Genomic DNA, 21,312 nt, shown 5'->3' with positions numbered 1-21,312 from the left:
TCTGAAGGATTGTTTTTTGGCTCTAATGATTTCCTTTATCTTACTGTTTAGCCACGCCGGCTGACGTTTAGTCTTTTTTCCCTTTTTTCTAATACGTGGAATATATTTGTCCTGAACCTCCAGGATGGTGTTTTTAAACAGCATCCACGCCTGATGTCAATGTTGTGCTCTGACTTAATAAAGACATTTTCCAAAAAAAAAAAGGAGAAAGAGTTGAGGGCTGATGCTGTGATTTGGGGTTGAATTGAGAGAAAGGGGCTTGTTTAGGGAGAGGAGTCTAATGCTGTGGCTGGGAGAAGGCGGCTGAAGGCTGACACGGGGGTTGGGGATTAAGTTGACAAAAGAAGTTCTGGCAGAACGGGTATTCTTCGAGGATAGTCAGGCTCCAATATTCTCACAATTGGGTAGACGCCGATCTGCATCGCCTGGTCCGGCATTTATGCAAAAGTAAAAAAAATCTGAGCTTTATGAAACGTGAGCCGCATTGCACTCTTCATGCGCGACTGCCTTCCCGTCCGCCGCGTGAACGTGGTCTTTTCAGTTCTTTTCTTTCCACGTGATGAGCAGCTGTGTTTTTTCGATCTCTCCGCGCACACCCGGCTCTAAGAGCTTTTGAGTGCCTTACAGCTGTTTTCTTTTATTTTTCATTGTGGATTTTGTTTTTTAAACTTTAAAACCCACCCTTTATTTTCTAGCAAGTTTTGCCTGAGTTTGTTTCCTTTATTTTTCGATGTCACGGGCCGGCTTTAGGCCCTGACTTTGGTAGAGTTCTTCCGTCTTTTTTTCATGCCTTTGCCCCTTTTTCAGGCACCATTGAGTCATTTGATTTGGCTGACAAGGTTTTCCTGTCCATGTCCACGAAGACTCCTAGTGGATTCAAGCACTGTACCCGGTGCAACCGGACCATCTCGGGGAAGGACACCCATTCTTGGTGTCTGCAGTATCTTAGGCCCGACCATAGCCCTGCTGTGTTCTCTGTCTTCGCATGAAGATTTCCCGAGAGGCTCAATGAGAGAAGATTTTGGAGCCAAGTCCAATTCCTCGGTATCGAGATCGAGCATCGCACCAGCATCGGGAGCTTCAGTAAGCATGGCTGCTTCGAGACCTTTAGACACTGAGGCATCGAGTGGTCTCCACCTGTCTCAAGGCCTCCTGCTGTGCGGGCCCCCCGGGACTATCCATCGTCGGCAGCGAGGAGCCTCAGTGACGTGCTTTGGACGAAGGCCAAGAAGCACTGTCATAGGTCACCCTCAATACATGTTGCCAGGAGCTCCGGTGCGTCGAGGGATTCGACACCCAAGAAGCAACGATGCCGGGAGGATCGCTCTCCCTCCATACAGGAAGTGCCAGTACAATCATCTCTAAGCAGCTGAGATCCTGCTCCCATATTGGCCCTAGCGGTTCTGCAACCTATGCCCTACCAGCACCACAGCTTTTCCCAGTGTCTGCCCTTGATGAGCGCATCCGGGTCTTGCTCCCTGAGCTGCTGGATAGCCTTATGCAGTGATGTGCATCTGTATCGGGTGTGCTTGCGCCTTCCATACCTTCCATACCTTCCATTGTGGCCCCACCTGGCCCTCAGCCTGCGATGCGACCTCCAGCATCACTTGCGGCCCCGGTATCGACTGCCACCCAAGCCTGTACCCCCTTGACATCGGTGGAGGAAGCTTCGCCATAGTCAAGGCAGGAGCCAGTTTCTCGATGCCGCTCTCAAGAACATGGCTCCTCAGCATCGAGGGAGATTTGGTCTCTGACAATCCATAGGGAGATTCTGTCCAACACCGAGGAGGAGTGCTCATGGGAATCAGAGGAGGATCCCAGATACTTTTCCTTAGATGAGTCTTATGGGATTTATTTATTTATTTATTATATTTTATTTATTTATTTATTGCACTTGTATCCCACATTTTCCCACCTATTTGCAGGCTCAATGTGGCTTACAAAGACCTGTCATGGCATCACCATTTCAGGGTATAAAGATACAATAGATGTTACAGGGATAACAAGAATGAGAAGGCTAACATTTTGATCTAAACATCAATTTTAGAAAGAGAAGAGACTGTCATAGCCCTCCCCACAACCTGAAAGGAGACGGTCTCTTCCGGAGAGCCTTTTTTTTCCCATCACCATTCTGTTTCCTTTAGAGGTGGAGGATAAGCCCAGGGCCAAGATGCTCGAGGTCCTGGACTACACATCTCCTCCTAAGGAGGCTGTGACGGCTCCTCTCCATGAGGTTTCAAGGAAGTCCTCAGGAACTAGGCATCCCCTCTGTCGGTCCCTGTTGTGCACAAGAAGATTGACACCCGGTATTGGATCCACAGTGAGCCTGGGTTTGTAAGGCCTCAGTTGCCTCACGATTCTTTGGTGGTACAATTCGCTTTTAAAAGAGCCAGGAGTAGTAGGGACTATGCCTCAGCTCAAGGCAGGGAAGCTAGAACACTGGATTATTTGGGGAGGAAGATGTACCAGGCTTCAATGCTGATCTCTCTTATACAGTCATATCAGCTCTTCACAAGTATTTACTTGCGAAACTCAATGAGACTGCTGTCAGACTTTGTCAATACGCTCCCTCTGGAGCAGGTCCAGCCTTTTCACCAGTTGGTCAAGCAGCAGAAGGCATGTGGAAAGTTCTTGGCCAGGGGTACTTACAACACTTTTTTTTTGTGGCATCTCTGCTCAAAGTATAGCAATGCGCAGACTCTCATGCCTGCGTGTTTCTGACTTGGACATTCTGTTCAGCAGAGGTTGGTGGATTCCCCTTGCCAGGAGGATAACCATTTTGGAGAGAAGGTTGAGGAGGACGCTGACCAGATCTAGAAACACACTGATACCATCTCTTCTCTCTCCCGCCGGATGCCTTCTGCATCTACCTCCTCATCTAGGAATTTTTTTGGCAAGCCACAGAGTGGTCCCTACTACTATTCTAGATGTAGGTACACTCCTGCGGCTCATCAGCCTGCTCAAGCTCAGCCCCAGTGTGCTCATTCATGTTAACAGTGTGCACCTCAGTTCACTGCAGCTCCCCAGTAAAAGCAAGGGGCAAGCTTTTGACTGGCTCTAGCAGAGCATAGCCACAATAAAAGTGTCCATCCCAAACAACTTGCTGGTCTGGTGGAGGCTAAAAAAGTTTCACCAAAGGTGGCTTCTTATAACCTCCCAACCAGTGGGTTCTTCAAATAGTCTGTCTCGGATACGCATTCAATTGGCATCTCAAACCTCCAAATTGCCCAACGAGAGCTCATTCATTCAGCTCTCAGCACAGGCAGGTACTTGCAAAGGAACTCCCCCCCTTCTAAAAGCCCCCGTTCCACTAGGGGAAGAAGGGCAGGGATTCTATTCCAGGTACTTCCTTGTGAAGAAAAAGATGGGGGGGGGATGCGTCCCATCCTAGACCTAAGGGCCCTGAACAAATTCCTAGTCTGAGAATAGTTCAGGATGGTTTCCATGGGCATTCTTCTCCTCATGATTCAGAAAAATGATTGGCTATGCTCTCTGGACTTAAAGGATGCATGTACTCACATCCCAATACTTCCAGCCCACCAGAAGTACCTTCGATTTCAGCTGAGAACACATCACTGTCAGTACTGAGTGTTGCCTTCTGGCCTCGCGTCAGCTCCCAGGGTCTTTACTAAGTGTCTAGCGGTAGTTGCAGATCGCTACGCAGACTTGGTATTCATGTGTTCCCATATCTCGACGATTAGCTAGTAAAGAACACCTCAGAGGACGGTGCTCAGGAGTCGATGCAGATGACTATTCAGGTGCTAGAGCTACTAGGATTCGTTTTAAACTACCCCCAAGTCCCATCTCCACCCTGTTCAACAACTGGAGTTCATAGGAGCCCTGCTTGACACGCAGACAGCCTACCTTCTGGAGATGTGAGCGGACAATGTCTCCTTAGCGTCCAAGGTTCGTGCCTCTCAGCAGGTCACAGCTCGGCAGATGTTGAGATTGTTGGGCCACATGGCTTCCACAGTGTACGTTATGCCCATAAGTGAAGACATGCCATGGGCATAACGTACACTGGCTCAATGAGATCAGCTCAATGGACCCTGGTTTCCCAGTGGTATCAAGTCATGGGGAGTCTAGAAGACGTCATTCAAGTGTCCCCAGAGCTTGTACAGTGGTGGACCATTCGATCCAGTTTGACTCTGGGACTGCCATCCCAAGTTCTTCAGCCGCAGAAAGAGCTGACGACGGGTGTGTCTCTCCTGGGTTGGGGAGCTCATGTAGATAACTACATAAGTATTACCACACTGGGACTGACCAAAAGTCCATCAAGCCCAGTATCCTGTTTCTAACAGTGGCCAATCCAAGTCACAAATACCTGGCAAGATCCCAGAAAAGCTCAATACATTTTATGATGCTTATCCTAGAAATAAGCAGTGGATTTTCCTAAGTCAATTTAATAATGGTCTATGGACTTTTCCTTTAGGAAGCTGCCCAGACCCTTTGTAAACCTTGCTAAGCTAACCGCATTTACCACATTCTCTGGCAACGAATTCCAGAGTTTAATTACTCATTGAGTGAAGAAAATTTTTCTCCGATTCATATTAAATTTACTACTTTGTAGCTTCATCGCATGCCCCCTAGTCCTAGTATTTTTGGAAAGTAAACAAACGATTCACGTCCACCCATTCCATTCGTCTCATTATTTTACAGACCTCTATCATATCTCTCCTCAGCCGTCTCTTCTCCAAGCTGAAGAGACCTAGACGCTTCAGCCTTTCCTCATAGGGAAGTCGTCCGGGATACAAATTATATCGTAGTGATAGGGTGGATCGAATTGGTGGAGGGGTAGTATTGTATATTAACGAGAGCCTTGAATCAAATAGATTGAAAATTCTGCAGGAAACAAAGCACTTCTTGGAATCACTGTGGATTGAAATTCCATGTGTAAAGGGGAAAAGGATAGTGATAGGAGTGTACTACCATCCGCCTGGCCAGGATGAACAGACGGATGCAGAAATGTTAAAGGAAATTAGGGACGCAAACAAACTGGGCAACACAATAATAATGGGTGATTTCAATTACCCTGATATTGACTGGATAAATGTAATATCGGGGCACGCTAGGGATGTAAAATTCCTTTGATGAAATCAAGGACAGCTTTATGGAGCAGCTGGTACAGGAGCCAATGAAAGAAGGAAAAATTCTAGACCTAGTCCTTAGTGGAGTGCATGATCTGGTGCGGAAGGTAATGGTGCTGGGGCCGCTTGATAACAGTGATCATAGTATGATCGGATTTGAACTTTAAAAAAGGAGACTTTGATAAAATGAGAAGAGCGACTGCGAGGGTCAAAATTTACATCAAGCGTGGAAGCTGTTCAAAAACACCATCCTGGAAGCCCAGACCAAATATATTCCGCATATTAAAAAAGGAGGACGGAAGACCAAACGACAGCCGGCGTGATTAAAAAGTGAGGCGAAGGAAGCTATAAGAGCTAAAATAAAATCCTTCAGAAAATGGAAGAAGGAACCGACTGAAAATAATAAGAAACAGCATAAGGAATGTCAAGTCAAATGCAAAGCGCTGATATGGAAGGCTAAGAGGGACTTCGAAAAAAAGATTGCGTTGGAGGCAAAAACACATAGTAAAAATTTTTTAGGTATATTAAGAGCAGGAAGCCGGCAAAAGAATCTGTTGGACCGCTAGATGACTGAGGAGTAAAAGCGGTGATCAGGGAAGACAAAGCCGTAGCGGAGAGATTAAATTAATTCTTTGCTTCGGTCTTCACTGAGGAAGATTTGGGTGGGATACCGGTGCCAGAAAGCTGACGAGTCGGAGAAACTTAATGAATTCTCTGTAAACCTGGAGGATGTAATGGGGCAGTTCTACAAACTGAAGAGTAGCAAATCTCCTGGACTGGATGGTATTCATCCCAGAGTACTGATAGAACTGAAAAATGAGCTTGCAGAGCTACTGTTAGAAATATGTAATTTATCCTTAAAATTGAGCGTGGTACCGGAAGATTGGAGGGTGGCCGATGTAATGCCAATTTTTAAAAAGGATCCAGAGGAGATCCAGGAAATTATAGACCGATGAGTCTGACGTCGGTGCCGGGCAAAATGGTAGAGACTATTATTAAGAACAAAATTACAGAGCATATTCAAAAGCATGGATTAATGAGACAAAGTCAACATGGATTTAGTGAAGGGAAATTTTGCCTCACCAATCTACTACATTTCTTTGAAGGGGTGAACAAACATGTGGATAAAGGTGAGTTGCTTGATATTGTGTATCTGGATTTTCAGAAGGCGTTTGACAAAGTACCTCATGAAAGACTCCAAAGGAAATTGGAGAGTCATGGGATAGGAGGTAGTGTTCTATTGTGAATTAAAAACTGGTTAAAAGATAGAAAACAGAGAGTAGGGTTAAATGGTCATTATTCTCAATGGAGAAGGGTAGTTAGTGGGGTTCCCCAGGGGTCTTTGCTAGGCCCGCTGCTTTTTAACATATTTATAAATGGCCTAGAGATGGGAGTAACTAGTGAGGTAATTAAATTTGCTGATGACACAAAGTTATTCAAAGTGATTAAATCGCGGGAGGATTGTGAAAAATTACAAGAGGACCTTATGAGACTGGGAGACTGGGCGTCTGAATGGCTGATGATGTTTAATGTGAGCAAGTGCAAAGTGATGCATGTGGGAAAGAGGAACCCGAATTATAGCTACGTCATGCAAGATTCCACGTTAGGAGTCACAGACCAAGAAAGGGATCTAGGTTGTGTCGCTGATGATACGTTGAAACCTTCTGCTTAGTGTGCAGCTGCGGCTAAGAAAGCATATAGAATGTTAGGAATTATTAGGAAAGGAATGGAAAACAAAAATGAGGATGTTGTAATTCCTTTGTATCACTCTGTGGTACGACCGCACCTTGAATATTGTGTTCAATTCTGGTCGCTGTATCTCAAAAAAGATATAGTGGAATTAGAAAAGGTGCAGAGACGGGCAACGAAAATGATAAAGGGGATGGGACGACTTTCCTATGAGGAAAGGCTAAAGCAGCTAGGACTCTTCAGCTTGGAGAAAAGGCGGCTGAGGTGAGATATGATAGAGGTCTATAAAATAATGAGTGGAGTGGAATGGGTGAATTGTTTGTTTACTCTTTCAAAAAATACTAGGACTAGGGGGCATGCGATGAAGCTACAAAGTAGTAAATTCAGTGCTTTTTTTGTGCCGGTACGCGACGGTATGGCGTACCGGCACCTTTTTCCTGAGGTCTGCTCACTTGCAAAATCTTTTTCCTGAAGTTGTGATTCTCCTCTCTCCCCTGCCCTCCCCTCTTCACATCATGGCAAACCAGAAGTAAAGGCAGCGCAGCAGTGCTCACTGAGGCAGGCAGGCTCTGTTGAAGTTGCTTGAAAGAATACAACCAGTGCTATATATGTCTTTGGTGTGGGAAGAACTCCTCATTCAGGGTGAGCTTCAACAACATTCAAATTAAAGAGAACAGGTTTGGAGGGAGGTGTGCAAGTGAGACTGGGGAGAAATAAAAAATAAATAGTGTAATTGTTAAAATCTGTAAGTGGTTCAAAGTTTTGGGTTTTTTTTCTGAGCATGTACACCGAGAGCAGGGCATGACTGCAATGATGTGTGCATAATTATCAGGTAACCTGGGATAGCTACAGCTAAAAGCATTTCATTGGCTGGTGGTTCCAACAGTAGGTTCAAAGAGGAAGTTTAGCTGACATAGTGTTGACAGAGCTAGTAAGGGAAAATCTGATTGCTTTTTTTGTGTTTGTTTTTATATTATATATTCTCCTTGGATAGGAAGAGTTTGTGATATGTGAAAATACATTTTGCTTTCATGAAATTGCTAAACTTTAGAGTCAGAGACTTATCAATGAGGGATACATACAGTGCTTTTTTTGTACCGGCACCTTTTTCCTGAGGTCCGGCTCACTTGCCCACTCCCTTCTGTTCCTGCTCTCGCGCTCCAAAATCTTTTACTCGAAGTCGCAATTTATCTCTCTCCCCTGCCCTCCCCTCCATGTCCAGCACAGGGGCGTAGCTAAGGGTGGGCCTGGGTGGGCCCAGGCCCGCCCCACCCAGAAGCAGAGTCCGTCAGCTCCCGGACCCCAAACAGTTTGCCACCGCTGATCGCGATTCCGACTCCACCCCTCTCTTCCTCCCTCGGCGCTGCAGTAATGTACCTGGGATCCCGGTAGCATTAGCGATGTATCCATGCTGCCTTCGCACTGCCCCGGAAGCCTTAAAGCTTCCGGGGCAGTGCGAAGGCAGCGTGGATACATCGCTAATGCTGCCGGGATCCCAGGTACATTACTGCAGCGCCGAGGGAGGGAGGAAGAGAGGGGTAGAGTCAGAATCACGCGATTCTGGACCTCACGGGCGGGCACCTTCGCACTGCCCCGGAAGCCTTCTCTTAAAGAGAGGGCTTCCGGGGCAGTGCGAAGGCAGCGTGGATACTTAGCCAATGCTGCGGGGATCCCAGGTAGAAGCACCGGAGGGAGGAAGAGAGGGGTAGACGGTCACGGAATCGGCGATCCTGGACCTCGCGGGCGGGCGAAACAGTAACTTGATTTGGGAGAGGTGGGGCACAGCAGAGGGAGGGGTGGTGAGCAGAGTGAGGGAAAGAGCAGGAGATGGATGGGACTGGGAGGGGTGGTGAGCAGAGGGAAGGATGGGACTGGGAGGGGTGATGAGTAGAGGGTGGATAGGACTGGGAGAAATGGGGCACAGCAGAGGGAAGGAGCAGGAGATGGATGGGAGGGCAGGGCCCAGGGAGAGAGGAGAAATTGCTGGACATGGAGGGAAGGGTAGGGGAGAGAGAATTGCTGGGTATGGATGAATAGAGGGAAGGGCAGGGGAGAGAGGAGAATTGCTGGGGATGGATGGATGGAGGGGGGCAGGTGAGAGAAGAGAATTGCTGGGTATGGATGGATGGAGGGGACGGGAGAGAAGAGAATTGCTGGGTATGGATGGAGGGGAGAGGAGAGTTGCTGGACATGGGTGGATGGAGGGAAGGGCGGGAGATAGGAGGGTTGCTGGACATGGATGGAGGGAAGGGCAGGAGAGAGGAGGGTTGCTGGACATGGATGGAGGAGAGGGAAGGGAGAGAGAAGAAATGCTGGACATGGATGGAGGGGATGGAAGAGTGAGGAAGGAGATGAGATGAGGGAAAAGGAAGAGAGGAGAAAAACTGCACATGGATGAAGAAAATAGGCAGAAGCTGGATCCACTGGACAGTCAAGTCTGCGGAGGACCCAGCTTTTACTTACGGATATAGAGCAAGAAATGAAGAAGAAAGGCAGAAAGTAAAGAAATAAATGGAAAGGAAGCCCTGGAAACGGAGTTAAGAGGACAGATAGCAGCAGAATCGGATACTGGGCCAGCATCATCAGACAACAAAGGTAGAAAAAAATCATTTTATTTTCATTATAGTGTTTGGAATATGTCCACTTTGAGAATCAGGTGCTCAACATTTTTATATTTATTTACTTATTTATGGCATTTTATCCCACATTAAACATGAATTAGATTGGAACCTGGGATCATTTAATGTTTTTTTTTTCCTGGAGAGAGTAATGCATTGCCTCCCCTCCCCGGCTATAGCCAGCTCTGCAATTTTGAGGGGAGGTGGACGGGGGGGGGGGGGGGGGGGGGGGGCGCAGAGGTGGACCGGGGAGAGAGCCTGTTGTTAAACATTTACCAGCACACCACTGTCTAGTGCTCACCCATCCAACCTGTTGGCCCACCCAAAAATTGACTTCTGGCTACGCCACTGGTCCAGCAATTCTCTCTCCCCTCCCCTGCCCTCCCCTCAATGTCCAGCATGTCGCCTCCCTCCCCTGCCCTCCCCTCTCCAAGTCGCGGCAAACCAGAAGTGAAGGCAGCGCAGCAGTGCTCACTGAGGCAGGCAGGCACGCAGGCAGGTTCGTCTCCTCTCGCGTCGCTTCCCTCTCAGTATGTCCCGCCCTCCAAGGTGGGAAGCACTAAGAGGGAAGCAACGCGAGAGTGGACCAACCTGCCTGCGTGCCTGCCTCAGTGAACACTGCTGTGCTGCCTTCACTTCCGGTTCGCCGCGACTTGGAGAGGGCAGGGGAGGGAGGCGACATGCTGGACATGGAGGGGAGGGCAGGGGAGGGAAGAGAGAATTGCTGGACATGGAGGGGAGGGCAGGGGGAGAGGAGACATGCTGGACATGGATGAGGAGAGGGCAGGGGAGAGAGGAGACATGCTGGACATGGAGGGGGAGGGCAGGGGAGAGAGAATTGCTGGACATGGAGGGGAGGGCAGGGGGGAGAGGAGACATGCTGGACATGGAGGAGAGGAGAGGGCAGGGAAGAGAGAATTACTGGACATGGATGAGAGGGGAGGGCAGGGTGCAGAGGACAGACATACTGGACATGGAGGGGAGGGGATGTCAGCGAAGAGAGATTCGCTGGACATGAAGGGCAGGGGAGAGAGGAGAATCGTTGGACATGGATGGGAGAGGAGGGCAGGGGAGAGAGATTCTCTGGACATGGATGGATGGAGGATTTGGTGGGGAGAGAGGAGAAATGCTGGTCTTGGATGGAGGAGAGGGGAGAGAGAATTATTGCTTTATATGGATACAGGGGAGGGAAGAGAGAGGAGAAATGTTGAACATGGATGGAGGGGATGAGAGAGGAGAAGTGCTGGACATGGATGGAGGTGAGGAAAGAAAAAAGAAGAAGATGCACATGGATGGAGATGAGGGAAAGGGAAGAGAGGAGAAAAACTGCACATGGATGGAGAAAATAGGCAAAAGGTAGATCCACGTTATACCTCCTCCAGTCAATTCCACGGAGGAGGACACAGCTTTTACTTACGAATGTAGGGCAAGAAATGAAGAAGAAAGGAAGCCCTGGAAATGGAGTTAAGAGAACAGATAGAGAGCAGCAGAATCAGAGACTCGGACCAATATGGATAGAAAAACAAAGTCATCAGACAACAAAGGTAGAAAAAAATCATTTTATTTTCATTTTAGTGTTTGGAATATGTCCAATTTGAGAATTTACATCTGCTGTCTTATTTTGCACTGGGTATACTGCAGCTGTAACAGCTTACAGAAATTATTTATAATGAAAAAAAATCACGTTATTTTTTTCTCCTATACTAGTATAATATTTTCAAGGATGTCTGTTTATATGCGCCATGGATGGTACAAGGGGTGTGGGTAATGTGGGTGTGGCTATAAAAGGGGTGGAGCCATATGTGGTGACCCTGCCCATAATGAGTACCGGCACCTTTTTTTCTACAAAAAAAGCACTTTTTTGAGGGGGTACTTGGGGGTACTGAGTACCGGCACCTTTTCCATTGTCTGCTAAAATTGACCCATGGTCCCTAAGTTTTAATGAAGGAACTCAGGCTCTACACACCAATTCTGACTTGTCATAGATTCTATGACTGGTTGCAGGGGGTTTGGCTATTGTGGGATGGGTCCCTCAGTAATTACCCCACCCTTGAAGGGTGCCTGGCATTTGAGTACCGGCACCTTTTTCGCTAGAAAAATCGCACTGCATAATTGTGATACAAGGCTAGTGGAGGGGGTTGGTATGTAGACTCACTCCCACCCCCCCCCCACCCCCACCCAATTCTTTGTTTTTGTGCACTGGTTGCTGGTTATATAGAGAATCAAGTTGGTTATTCATTTTTAAGATATTATTTTTGCATTTGCATATACCATTATCTTTACAGTTATCTTTTTATTGGTCATTTGTTGAATGTATTTTCATTATAAATTGCAAGGATAGTGGGAATGCAGGCGTGCATGTTTTCAGTCACAGCTCCTCAGCAGTGGAATACTCCGCCTGAGATACTGTGTTCTGAATTTGATTTGCGCATTTTTTGCAAGAGATTAAAATAATTTTATTTTTCTGTTGTTCTTAATAACATTTTGTGTAATTTGTCTTTGCTTTCTCTCTGACTTCTGTATAATATGTTTTATAAAGTACCTACATATAATAAATGTAAAACCACTTTAATTGTACCACAGAAAAGTGGTATATCAAATCCTATTATCGTTATATCTGTGTGATTGATGGAATTGAAATACTTTTTCAATAATTACAACTACAGTATGTAGCCCTAGCCAATAATTTTTTCTGCTGTGCTTAGCCTAGAAGAAAAGAGCGGTAAAAAATCAGATGAAAGAATATTGTCATTGGAAGTGAAGACATATATGAGGCATATTTTCAAAGCACTTTGGGAGGCTAAGTTCCATAGGTTTCTATGGAACTTTGGGAGGCTAAGTGCTTTGAAAATATGCCTCTTAAGCTAAATCCAGTTCTGACTGAACTGGAAACGTAAAGGAATAAAAGAGAATTGTTATAAGTGTGGTGTCATTGTTAACATGGAATTTTCCATTTGTTTTGCCTAGTGGGCCTTCGGAGTCACACTGTGGGAGCTAATGACCCTGGGACAGACTCCCTATGTGGATATCGATCCCTTTGAAATGGCTGCATATTTAAAGGATGGTTACAGAATAGCTCAGCCAATCAACTGCCCTGATGAGCTGTAAGTATCAGAGGACTTAAACGTCTTAACTCCATTATATATTTTTTACATTTTGCTGTCTAAATAAACTATCTGATGCATGTCATACTCTATATCTTCAAAGTTAAAGAAGAATTGCAGAATTATTCCAAAAGTTATTAAGAAACCAGTCTTGATTGTATTTGTCTTTGCACCCTTTTTCTCAATATTTAGTGGAGACCCCTTTTGCAACAGTAACCATGATTTGTTTACAATACGTGTAGGTTTTACCTATTCTTCTTGGCAGGGTAAGTTAAGCTCTTTCAAGATGACTGGCCATCATCTGTAGACTGCAGTCTTCAAGCCTTGTTATGGATTTTCCATTGTATTAAGATCTGGGTCTTGACTGGGTCATTTGAGGACATTCACTTTATTCTTGCTGAGCCACTCCACTGTTGATTTTACTTTATGCATAAGGTCATTGTCCTTCTGAAAGGTGTGTCTTCTTCTTAGTTTCTAGTCTGTGGCAGAGTAGAACAGGTTTTCCTTCAGAATCTGCATGTACTTTACACCATACTTCTTCTATTGGTCTTCTGAGTCCCCCTGCCCCTTCTGTTGCAGAGCATCCCACAATATAAAGTGCTGTCACCATGCTTAACTGTAAGTATGGTGTTAGGAAAGTGATCTGCTGTATTTTATATTGCAGATATTGTTTAACCTAGAGAGAAAAGAAGGAAGTCCATAGTCTGCTATTGAGACAGAAATAGGGAAAGCCACTACTGTCCCTGAGATTGGTAGCATGGAACCTTGCTTCTATCTGGGGTTCTGCCAGGTACTTGTGACCTGGATTGGCCAATGCTAGAAGCAGGATACTGGGCTAGATGGACCATCGCAGGGGTGCAGCCTACCCACTTTTTCCTGATCCTCCAATCAACGAGGTCTTCGGCTGCAGTGGGAGTGCACAGCCTTTCAGGAAATTGCCACGACTCCAACCCCCTTGGCTCAGCTCACAGCCACATGCATTAGGCAATCGGCAGCAAAAAACAAGAGCTCTACTCTCCAGTTCTCCTACCTGTGATAACCAGCCTAATTTTGTTTTAGTGCAGGTCGGGAAGTCAGCCCCTCTAGCTCCGCACTGCCGCTGAAGCTGTTGAGTGCTCTGCTGCTGTCACCCCAACGCCGACTGTCAGTCAGTATGCCTGCCTTGCCTTACCTTACCCCCTCCCCCATTCCCCGCGGCATGCAGGCCAGCGCCACAAGGAAATGCCTGTCGCCAGTGCTGCAGCTCGGCTGGAGGAGACCCAACTGTGCTGCAGCATTGGCAGCAGAGATTTCCTTGTGGCACCAGCCTGCTGGGCGCAGGGGGTAAGGCAAGGCAGGCATCCTGACTGACGGTCGGCGTTGGGACAAGAACAGCAGAGCACTCAACAGCAGCACTGGCGGTGCGGCGCGAGAGGGGCTGGAGAAGACGTTACTGGCCGCTGAGCTCACTCAGCTTTTAGTTGAGTCCTCAAGGCCTCAGCACTTCTCTGTAACCCCAAACAGGCACAGGACACAGCCAGCACACAAATTTTGAAAACTCAGGCCCAGCTGCACAGGTAAAATATATTTTTTAAATGTACAGTATAATGCTGGTAGTGGTCTTCTTGGTGAGTATGGGCTCTTCACTGCCTAGAGGAAAAAAAGGTATATTTAATCATTAAGTATACCTTCCCCCCCCCCAGGCAGTGAAGAGCCCACCCCCACCCAGAAACTCACCAACAATAAATTTTAATGTTGGGGTTTTGGGTAGGGGTGGCCTCAGTGCCAAAGTTGTATTTTTTTTATGTTGGTAGGTTTTTGGGTGGGGATGGTCTCTACAGTGTCCAGGTTAAAATAATAATATTAAAAAGCTTTATATTTAATGTGGGCAGGTTTCTGGGTGGGGGGGTGAGCTCTACAGTGCCCAGGACATTAAAAAAAAAAGGTTTTGTATTTAATGCTGGTGTGCTTTGGAGTTGGGACAGGAGATGCCAGACTAGGGGGGGTATGGGTAAGGGGGTAGGACAGGGCTGATGCTAGGCTACAGGGAGGGGTGGGGGATGGGGGGGGCAGGTGCGTAGCTATGGGATGGATGGTGGGGAAGGGAAAGCTGATGCTGGGCTATGGGAATGGATGGGGGGGTAGAGTATTATTATTATTAGCATTTGTATAGCGCTACCAGACGCACGCAGCACTGAACACCTGACACAGAGAGACAGTCCCTGCTCAATAGAGCTTACAATCTAAAATAATACAGACAGACAAGACAATAAGGGCAAGGGAAGTACTGGGTGAGAAGGAACAAGGGGGAGGCAAATGAGTAGTGGCTAGGAGCCAAAAACAGCAGTGAAAAGGTGGGTAGAGAAGGGCTGATGCTGGGTTATGGGGATGGAGGGGAGGTAGGGAAAGGAAGGGCTGGATGGGGGGGATAGGGAAGGGAAAGGCCGATGCCGGGCTACAGGAATGGATAGGTAGGGAAGGGAATGGCTGATGCCAGATTACAGGACAGTTTCTGATTTTTGGTCCTTAATTCTGTAATTGATGAGGGTTGTTCTGCATGTGAAAGAGCAGGTGAGAGATTTTGCTGGCATGTAGTTTGTGTGGGGGATCTAGGAGTATGACTTTTCTGCCCATGTGTATTGCTGTTGTGTATATTCATTGCTGCCTTTTTAAAGGTACTGTTGTTGGTATTTGTATTCAGAATTGGTGTTATGGTTTGCAACATAGGCTCCAAGAAGCTTCTTTGCAGGATTTAGTGTTGCTTCACAAAGTACCTGGAGGTGAAGGGATTTTGTGTTGCTATTATTGAGGTGCTACCAGAATTTGAACACATTTTTCCTACGGAAAGTTATAAGAGGAAACAATCTAGCTATGTTCTTTATGCTACAAATTCCACAATAGGTAGAAAAAGAAGAAGTCTTCAAAAGTATATTTACCAAATTTTAAATGTTCGATTAATACAGCTTAATGGCATATATATTTATTATAATGCAAAGTTGAAGGATATGTGCCAAACTGTGGTCTTTTTGTTTTGTCAGCATCAGAAGGGAGATAAAGAGTAGACACAGAGGAACGAAAAAGATTTCAAAGTTTACTTAATCAGGCATTTGTTATAAAGCAAAGTTTGAAAGATAGGCCATTGCTTTAATTATATTACAGGATCCTGTCATATGTGTTGAGATGTTTGCCATTATTGCAGACTTATGTCTGGTCAAGTTTAAGATATGGGATAATGTAACTGTATTTAAAAATATCTGTTTTTCTATTAAGTATATATGGTTTATATTGATGCAGGGCAGCTGTTGGGCAGACTACTTGGAAATCCATTATTATGTGCTACTCATACCTATATACATAGTGCCCACCCATATTAGCTCTGGGCCCGCCCAAAATGTCAGGTCTGGCAGGTCTGGCTATGCCACTGGACCATCGGTCTACCCCAGCATGGCTATTCTTATGTTATGTTATCTTAGATCTTGTGTTACTGGCCAAGATGGATGCTTAGAGCATTAGTTCTGTCCAGCTACCACCCTAGTTTTTAATGCCAGAAAAAACTTTCCTTTAAGCCTGAGTGTTATGTGAAACATCTGGGAAGGTCTGAACAGTCTTCCCACAGAACAACATGGTCTTCTTCTTAAAATAAGTCAATGATTTTATCAAATTCATTCAAATGGGTGACCAACAAAATTGACCTGTGTAACAAAACTGTGTGTTTTAAGCCTGTAAAAAACTGCTTTTATTAAATCTTGACATGCATTTCTCAAGTTTGGCCAGCAGGTGCATGTTATGTTTTAAGCTGTTACAAAGAACTGACCTTTCCCTTCTTTAGTTAAAAGGCAAAGGAAGAACACAGAAACAGAAGACTAAGGTCCACTACGTATAAGAGTCCACACAAAGGAATAGTGTGACCAGCAAGGCATTTCCAAAGAACAAGACAGAAATACAGTGAAAAAGCTTTATTCGTATAATGCTCAACACGGAACTGTGTTTCTGCCAGGGGCCTGCCTCAGGGGTCTAAAATAAAACATTAATTTGAAGTAATAATTTCAAACAATAATTTAAAACAGAAGTCAATAGAATAAAAATGTATATATACAAATATTACAAAAATGGAGAATAAAAACAGGAAGATAGAAACATATGGTTGTAAATATACATGTATAAATCTATATGAATAATAATGAAAAAATATATACAAGATACATAAATTTGAAAAGAAAAATAATACATCATAGGTGTTGCATTTGTAATACAATGGCTTTGTACAAACAGGAGATAAGCCCCATGTAATAAGACAGAAAAAAATGTGTTAATATAATCATAAATATATCACAAAAGAGAAAGAGAGCAATACTACCAAGTAATCAAAAAAAAGGAAAACTCTCACGATAACTGTGGCGCAGAAAAAAGTACTTGAATCTGACCCAATAAAGATTCTGTGGAATGTATCAGTTCTAATCTTGAAAGTACAACAAGGGAAAAGTCTCAGCATTCCCTAACCTCCAGCCTGAATATATATATTCAGGCTGGAGGTTAGGGAATGCTGAGACTTTTCCCTTGTTGTACTTTCAAGATTAGAACTGATACATTCCACAGAATCTTTATTGGGTCAGATTCAAGTACTTTTTTCTTATATATATATAAGGCTTCACTTTGAGAACCTAGTGCTCTTCTAATTTCGGAGGGGGTTGTCATCACAGACAGAAAAACCCTTGTGTTTCAAAAAGTAAAGGATACTAAAAGAATCCACAGAATCAAAAAAACGGGGGAGGATCCATCTCGGAAGAATGAATATTAACAAATTAAACTTAACTTTTTCACATGCAGGTATAGATAAAGAAGTGTCATAGGTTCCAAACACACTGACTCAGGCCTCAGTTTTGCAAAAAATCACTGTATCAAGGCGTGTATTTACCACAAATTTAAACACAGGTCTAATTCCTGCTTGTTAGTCCCCAAAAGGGGTTAGTAACATAGTAAATGACGGCAGATAATGACCTGTACGGTCCATCCAGTCTGCCCAACGAGATAAACATTTTACATAGTATGTGATTCTTTATATGTATACCTGAGTTTGATTTGTCCTTGCCTTTCTCAGGGCACAGACCGTAGAAGTCTGCCCAATACTGTTATTATACTAAGTTCTGAAGCTAACGTCGAAGCCCCTTAAAATTTAAACTCCAGCCCATCCCTATCTATTCAGTCACGATCAGGGCATAGACCATAGAAGTCTGCCCAGCTCCCGTTTTGTTTCCCAATTACTGGTGTTGCCACCCAATCTCCGCTAAGATTCCATGGAACCATTCCTTCTAAACAGGATTCCTTTGTGTTTATCCCACGCATGTTTGAATTCCATTACCATTTTCATCTCCACCAACTCCCGCGGGAGGGCATTCCACATATCCACCACCCTTTCCATGAAAAAATACTTCCTGACATTAGTCCTGAGTCTGCCCCCCTTCAACCTCAATTCATGTCCTCTAGTTCTGCTGCCTTCCCGTCTCTGGAAAAGGTTCGTTTGCAGATTAATACATTTCAAATATTTGAATGTCTGTATCACGTCACCCCTATTTCTCCTTTCCTCCAAGGTATACATGTTCAGGTCAGCAAGTCTCTCCTCGTACGGTTTGCAACGCAAATCCCATACCATTTTTGTAGCTTTTCTTTGCACCACTTCCAGTCTTTTTACATCTTTAGCAAGATATGGCCTCCAAAACTGAACACAATACTCCAAGTGGGGCCTCACCAATGACTTGTAAAGGGACATCAACACCTCCTTTCTTTTTGCTGGCTATACCCCTCTTTATGCAGCCTAGCATCCTTCTGGCCATGGCCGTCGCCTTGTCGCATTGTTTCTTCACCTTTAGATCCTCAGTCACCAACACCTCAAGGTCTCTCTCCTGAGTCGAGCTTACTAATCTCGCCCCTCCTATCTGTCTTTTTGGGTTTCTGCACCCCAAGTGTATCACTCTACACTTCTTGGCATTAAATTTTAACTGACTAAGACCTATATCAAGAAGCCTCTTAGCATTAAAACCTAACTATACCTATCCCAGTGCCCTGTGTATAACTCATTTTTTAAACATGCTGTGCTCAGTGGGGGGGGGGGGGGGTGGGGGGGGGGGGGGGGGGGTATCGTCCACAGGACTCACATGCAGTCTTCACTGCTTCGACCCCTTGTTGAACATCATTGCACACCTCCTTCCTACCCTAATCTCAATGTTTTCAACGTGCAACATATAATCAATATTTATTTTATTTTTATTTTACTTATGGCATTTGTATCCCACAATATTCCCGCCAGCAGGCAGGCTCAATGTGGCGTACAATAGTCTATTAAGCAAAAACAATAGTACAAAATACAGTATTCAGAGTCATAAGAGGAGAGAGAGACAATTGAGGGAGGAAGGGAGAGAAGAGAGGTAATGATTTGTCGCTGAGATAGCCGTGGTTCAGAAGGATGTGGTGCCAGGCGGGCTTTCAGAGTATGCTCTACCAAATACGAAGGTCTTGAGTTACCTCTTAAAGGTCTGATGATCTAGAGTGAATTTGACCTCTTGGGGCAGCCCGTTCCACAATTGAGTACTGAGATAGGGGAAAGAGGAAGCATAGACGGTCTTATATTTGAGGCCACTAAAAGCTGGGTAGTGGAGATTGAGGTATGAATGAGCTGACTTGCGGGAGTTCCTAAGTGGCAGGTTAATGAGAGTATCCATATAAGCAGGGGCTTCTCCATAGATGATTTTGTGCACCAATGCGCAGATCTTGAAAGCAATGCGGTCCTTCACTGGAAGCCAGTGCAACCTCTCACGTAGTGGCCTTGAACTTTCATTTTATTTTGAAATTTGTTTATTGAGTTTCACATAACATAACAGTGTATTCATTTGCCCCTAGACATCTTGATCCTGTCAGAAAGGTCATCTACCACTGCAAGTAGTCGCAGAGCTAACTAACTATACAGAAATGCTATGGTTTTAGCTACTATTATCTGGTCTTCCATGCTTCTACCACTAATTAACAATCTCGCCATGGGGCGCTAGTTACAACTCCAGCTAACCTATAGAACCCCCTCCCTATCTCCTCCCCCCCCCCCCACCCCTACACCCACCCTAGCCCCCCACCCCCAGGGAAAGACTCGTGTGAAAGTTACACTTTCCATGTCCATATGTCCAATTTACATGTTCAAGATGCACCCTCTGCCTCCTGAGGGAATGGTCTGCCAGAATGGGGTCCAGATCTTGTAGAAGTCTTTCTCAGTAAATCTCCGGTCCCCCTTGTAGTCTGCCATTTTCTTTTCAAACCTCATATACTCTATCATCAGGCCACGCCACTGTTGCAAGGTTGGCACTTTATTTGTAATCCATTCAGTGAGTATTAACTTTTTGGCTGTTAATGTTGCCCTGTGAGTAAAGCTTTTAAATCCTGCTGGGATGGGGCGCACCATCACTGGCTGCCCAAACAGCATCCAAGGTCCCTTCTTCCAGGTCGCTCCCCAAATCTTGGATGTCGACTGTGTAAGAGAGTTCCAGAATCTTTGGACACCGGGACACACCCAAAACATGTGGCCAAGTGTCGCTCCCTGTGCCCCACACTTAGGGCAAGCGTCATCTGGTGAAACTCCCATATGGAATGCCCTCCTTGGGGGGATATGGGTTCGCATTACGAATCTGTAATCCATTTCACTATACATGACCATCTTAGAGGAGTTGTGTATCGCGTATATAAACTCTTGCAGATCCCGTGATGTCAAATTTATGCCCAAATCCTCATTCCATTTCTGGGATAAAGTCTCATAGTCGGGCTCTGCTGTCATATCTCTTAAGTGTCGATGGTGCATTGTCAAAGACACTCTGCCCTGTGATTGTAAAGAGTAGGCCAATGATAGTTCCTCCTGCACATCTTCCGTGAAGCACTCCCAGGGCAGGCTTTTAATGTAGTGCATTAGTTGCTAATAATGGAAGCGGTCTGTTGAATTAAGGGAAAACTGAGCCCGCAGATCATCAAATGTCCTCATTTGCCCCTCTTCTGTTAAAACATGGTATAGATACACAAGGCCATTACACCGCCATCTGCGAAAGGCTCCATGCAAAGTTCCTGGCGGGAAATTCAGGTTGTCGCAGATAGCCAAAAAAGGGGTAACACTACCATTAAAGTGGTGATACCTGCAGACCCACCTCCAAACTGCTCGTGCTGAGGGCAATATATGTGATTATTTCAAAACTTGGGGGATTTGCCCCCCTCCCATATGCAGTAGGCAACTGAAATGTATTCCTTGTGTTAGGGACGTCTCCAAAGGAGTGTCCGAAAATTCTGAAGTAGCTCTGTACCAATCGGAGATATGTCGCATGCGGCTGGCTATGGTGAGATATCTCATGCTTAGTAGGCCCAAGCCTCCAAATTCGCGTGGGATTTGCAGTATTGCAATTGGAAGTCTTGCTTTGCGCCCTCTCCACAGAAATCTCTGTATGAGTTTATTTAAACGCTTTTCATCCGCTTGTTTGAGAAAAAGTGGGAGAGTCTGAAACACATACATCCATTTGGGTGCTATCATCATATTATAGACTGCAATGCAGCCCATTAAAGACAAAGGATAATTCTCCCGTAGCCGTAATTTTGTACAAGTTGTCTCAAGCAAAGGTTCCACATTCTCTTGGTACAATTGCGTCAGGTTCTGTGGAATGTTAGTACCCAAATATCTTATCTTGTTCTCCGCTCTTGTCAGAGGGCAAACGGCTCCCGGCTGCCCCTTATCTGGGTACACTTCCATGACCAGAGACTTTTTAAGGTTTAGGGTAAAGCCTGAAATTTGACCAAATTCCTCTATGAGTTGTAATG

General features: G+C 45.3%; 1 protein-coding gene across 2 annotated transcripts in view; it reads left to right on the top strand.

Moving 5' to 3' along the window:
* RYK (receptor like tyrosine kinase) overlaps window positions 1–21,312 on the top strand; it is a 1,372,566-nt gene that overhangs the window by 1,222,341 nt on the left and 128,913 nt on the right. For both annotated transcript variants that reach the window (XM_030217203.1, XM_030217202.1), the window contains exon 14: window positions 12,362–12,498. In XM_030217203.1, coding sequence (XP_030073063.1) covers window positions 12,362–12,498 — 137 coding nt within the window. The remainder of the gene's footprint in view (window positions 1–12,361; window positions 12,499–21,312) is intronic.

Source organism: Microcaecilia unicolor, chromosome 10, assembly GCF_901765095.1.
Source record: "Microcaecilia unicolor chromosome 10, aMicUni1.1, whole genome shotgun sequence".
Classification (NCBI taxonomy): domain Eukaryota; kingdom Metazoa; phylum Chordata; class Amphibia; order Gymnophiona; family Siphonopidae; genus Microcaecilia; species Microcaecilia unicolor.
Note: the sequence above shows the minus strand (reverse complement) of the source record. Positions and strands in the feature narration are given on the sequence as shown.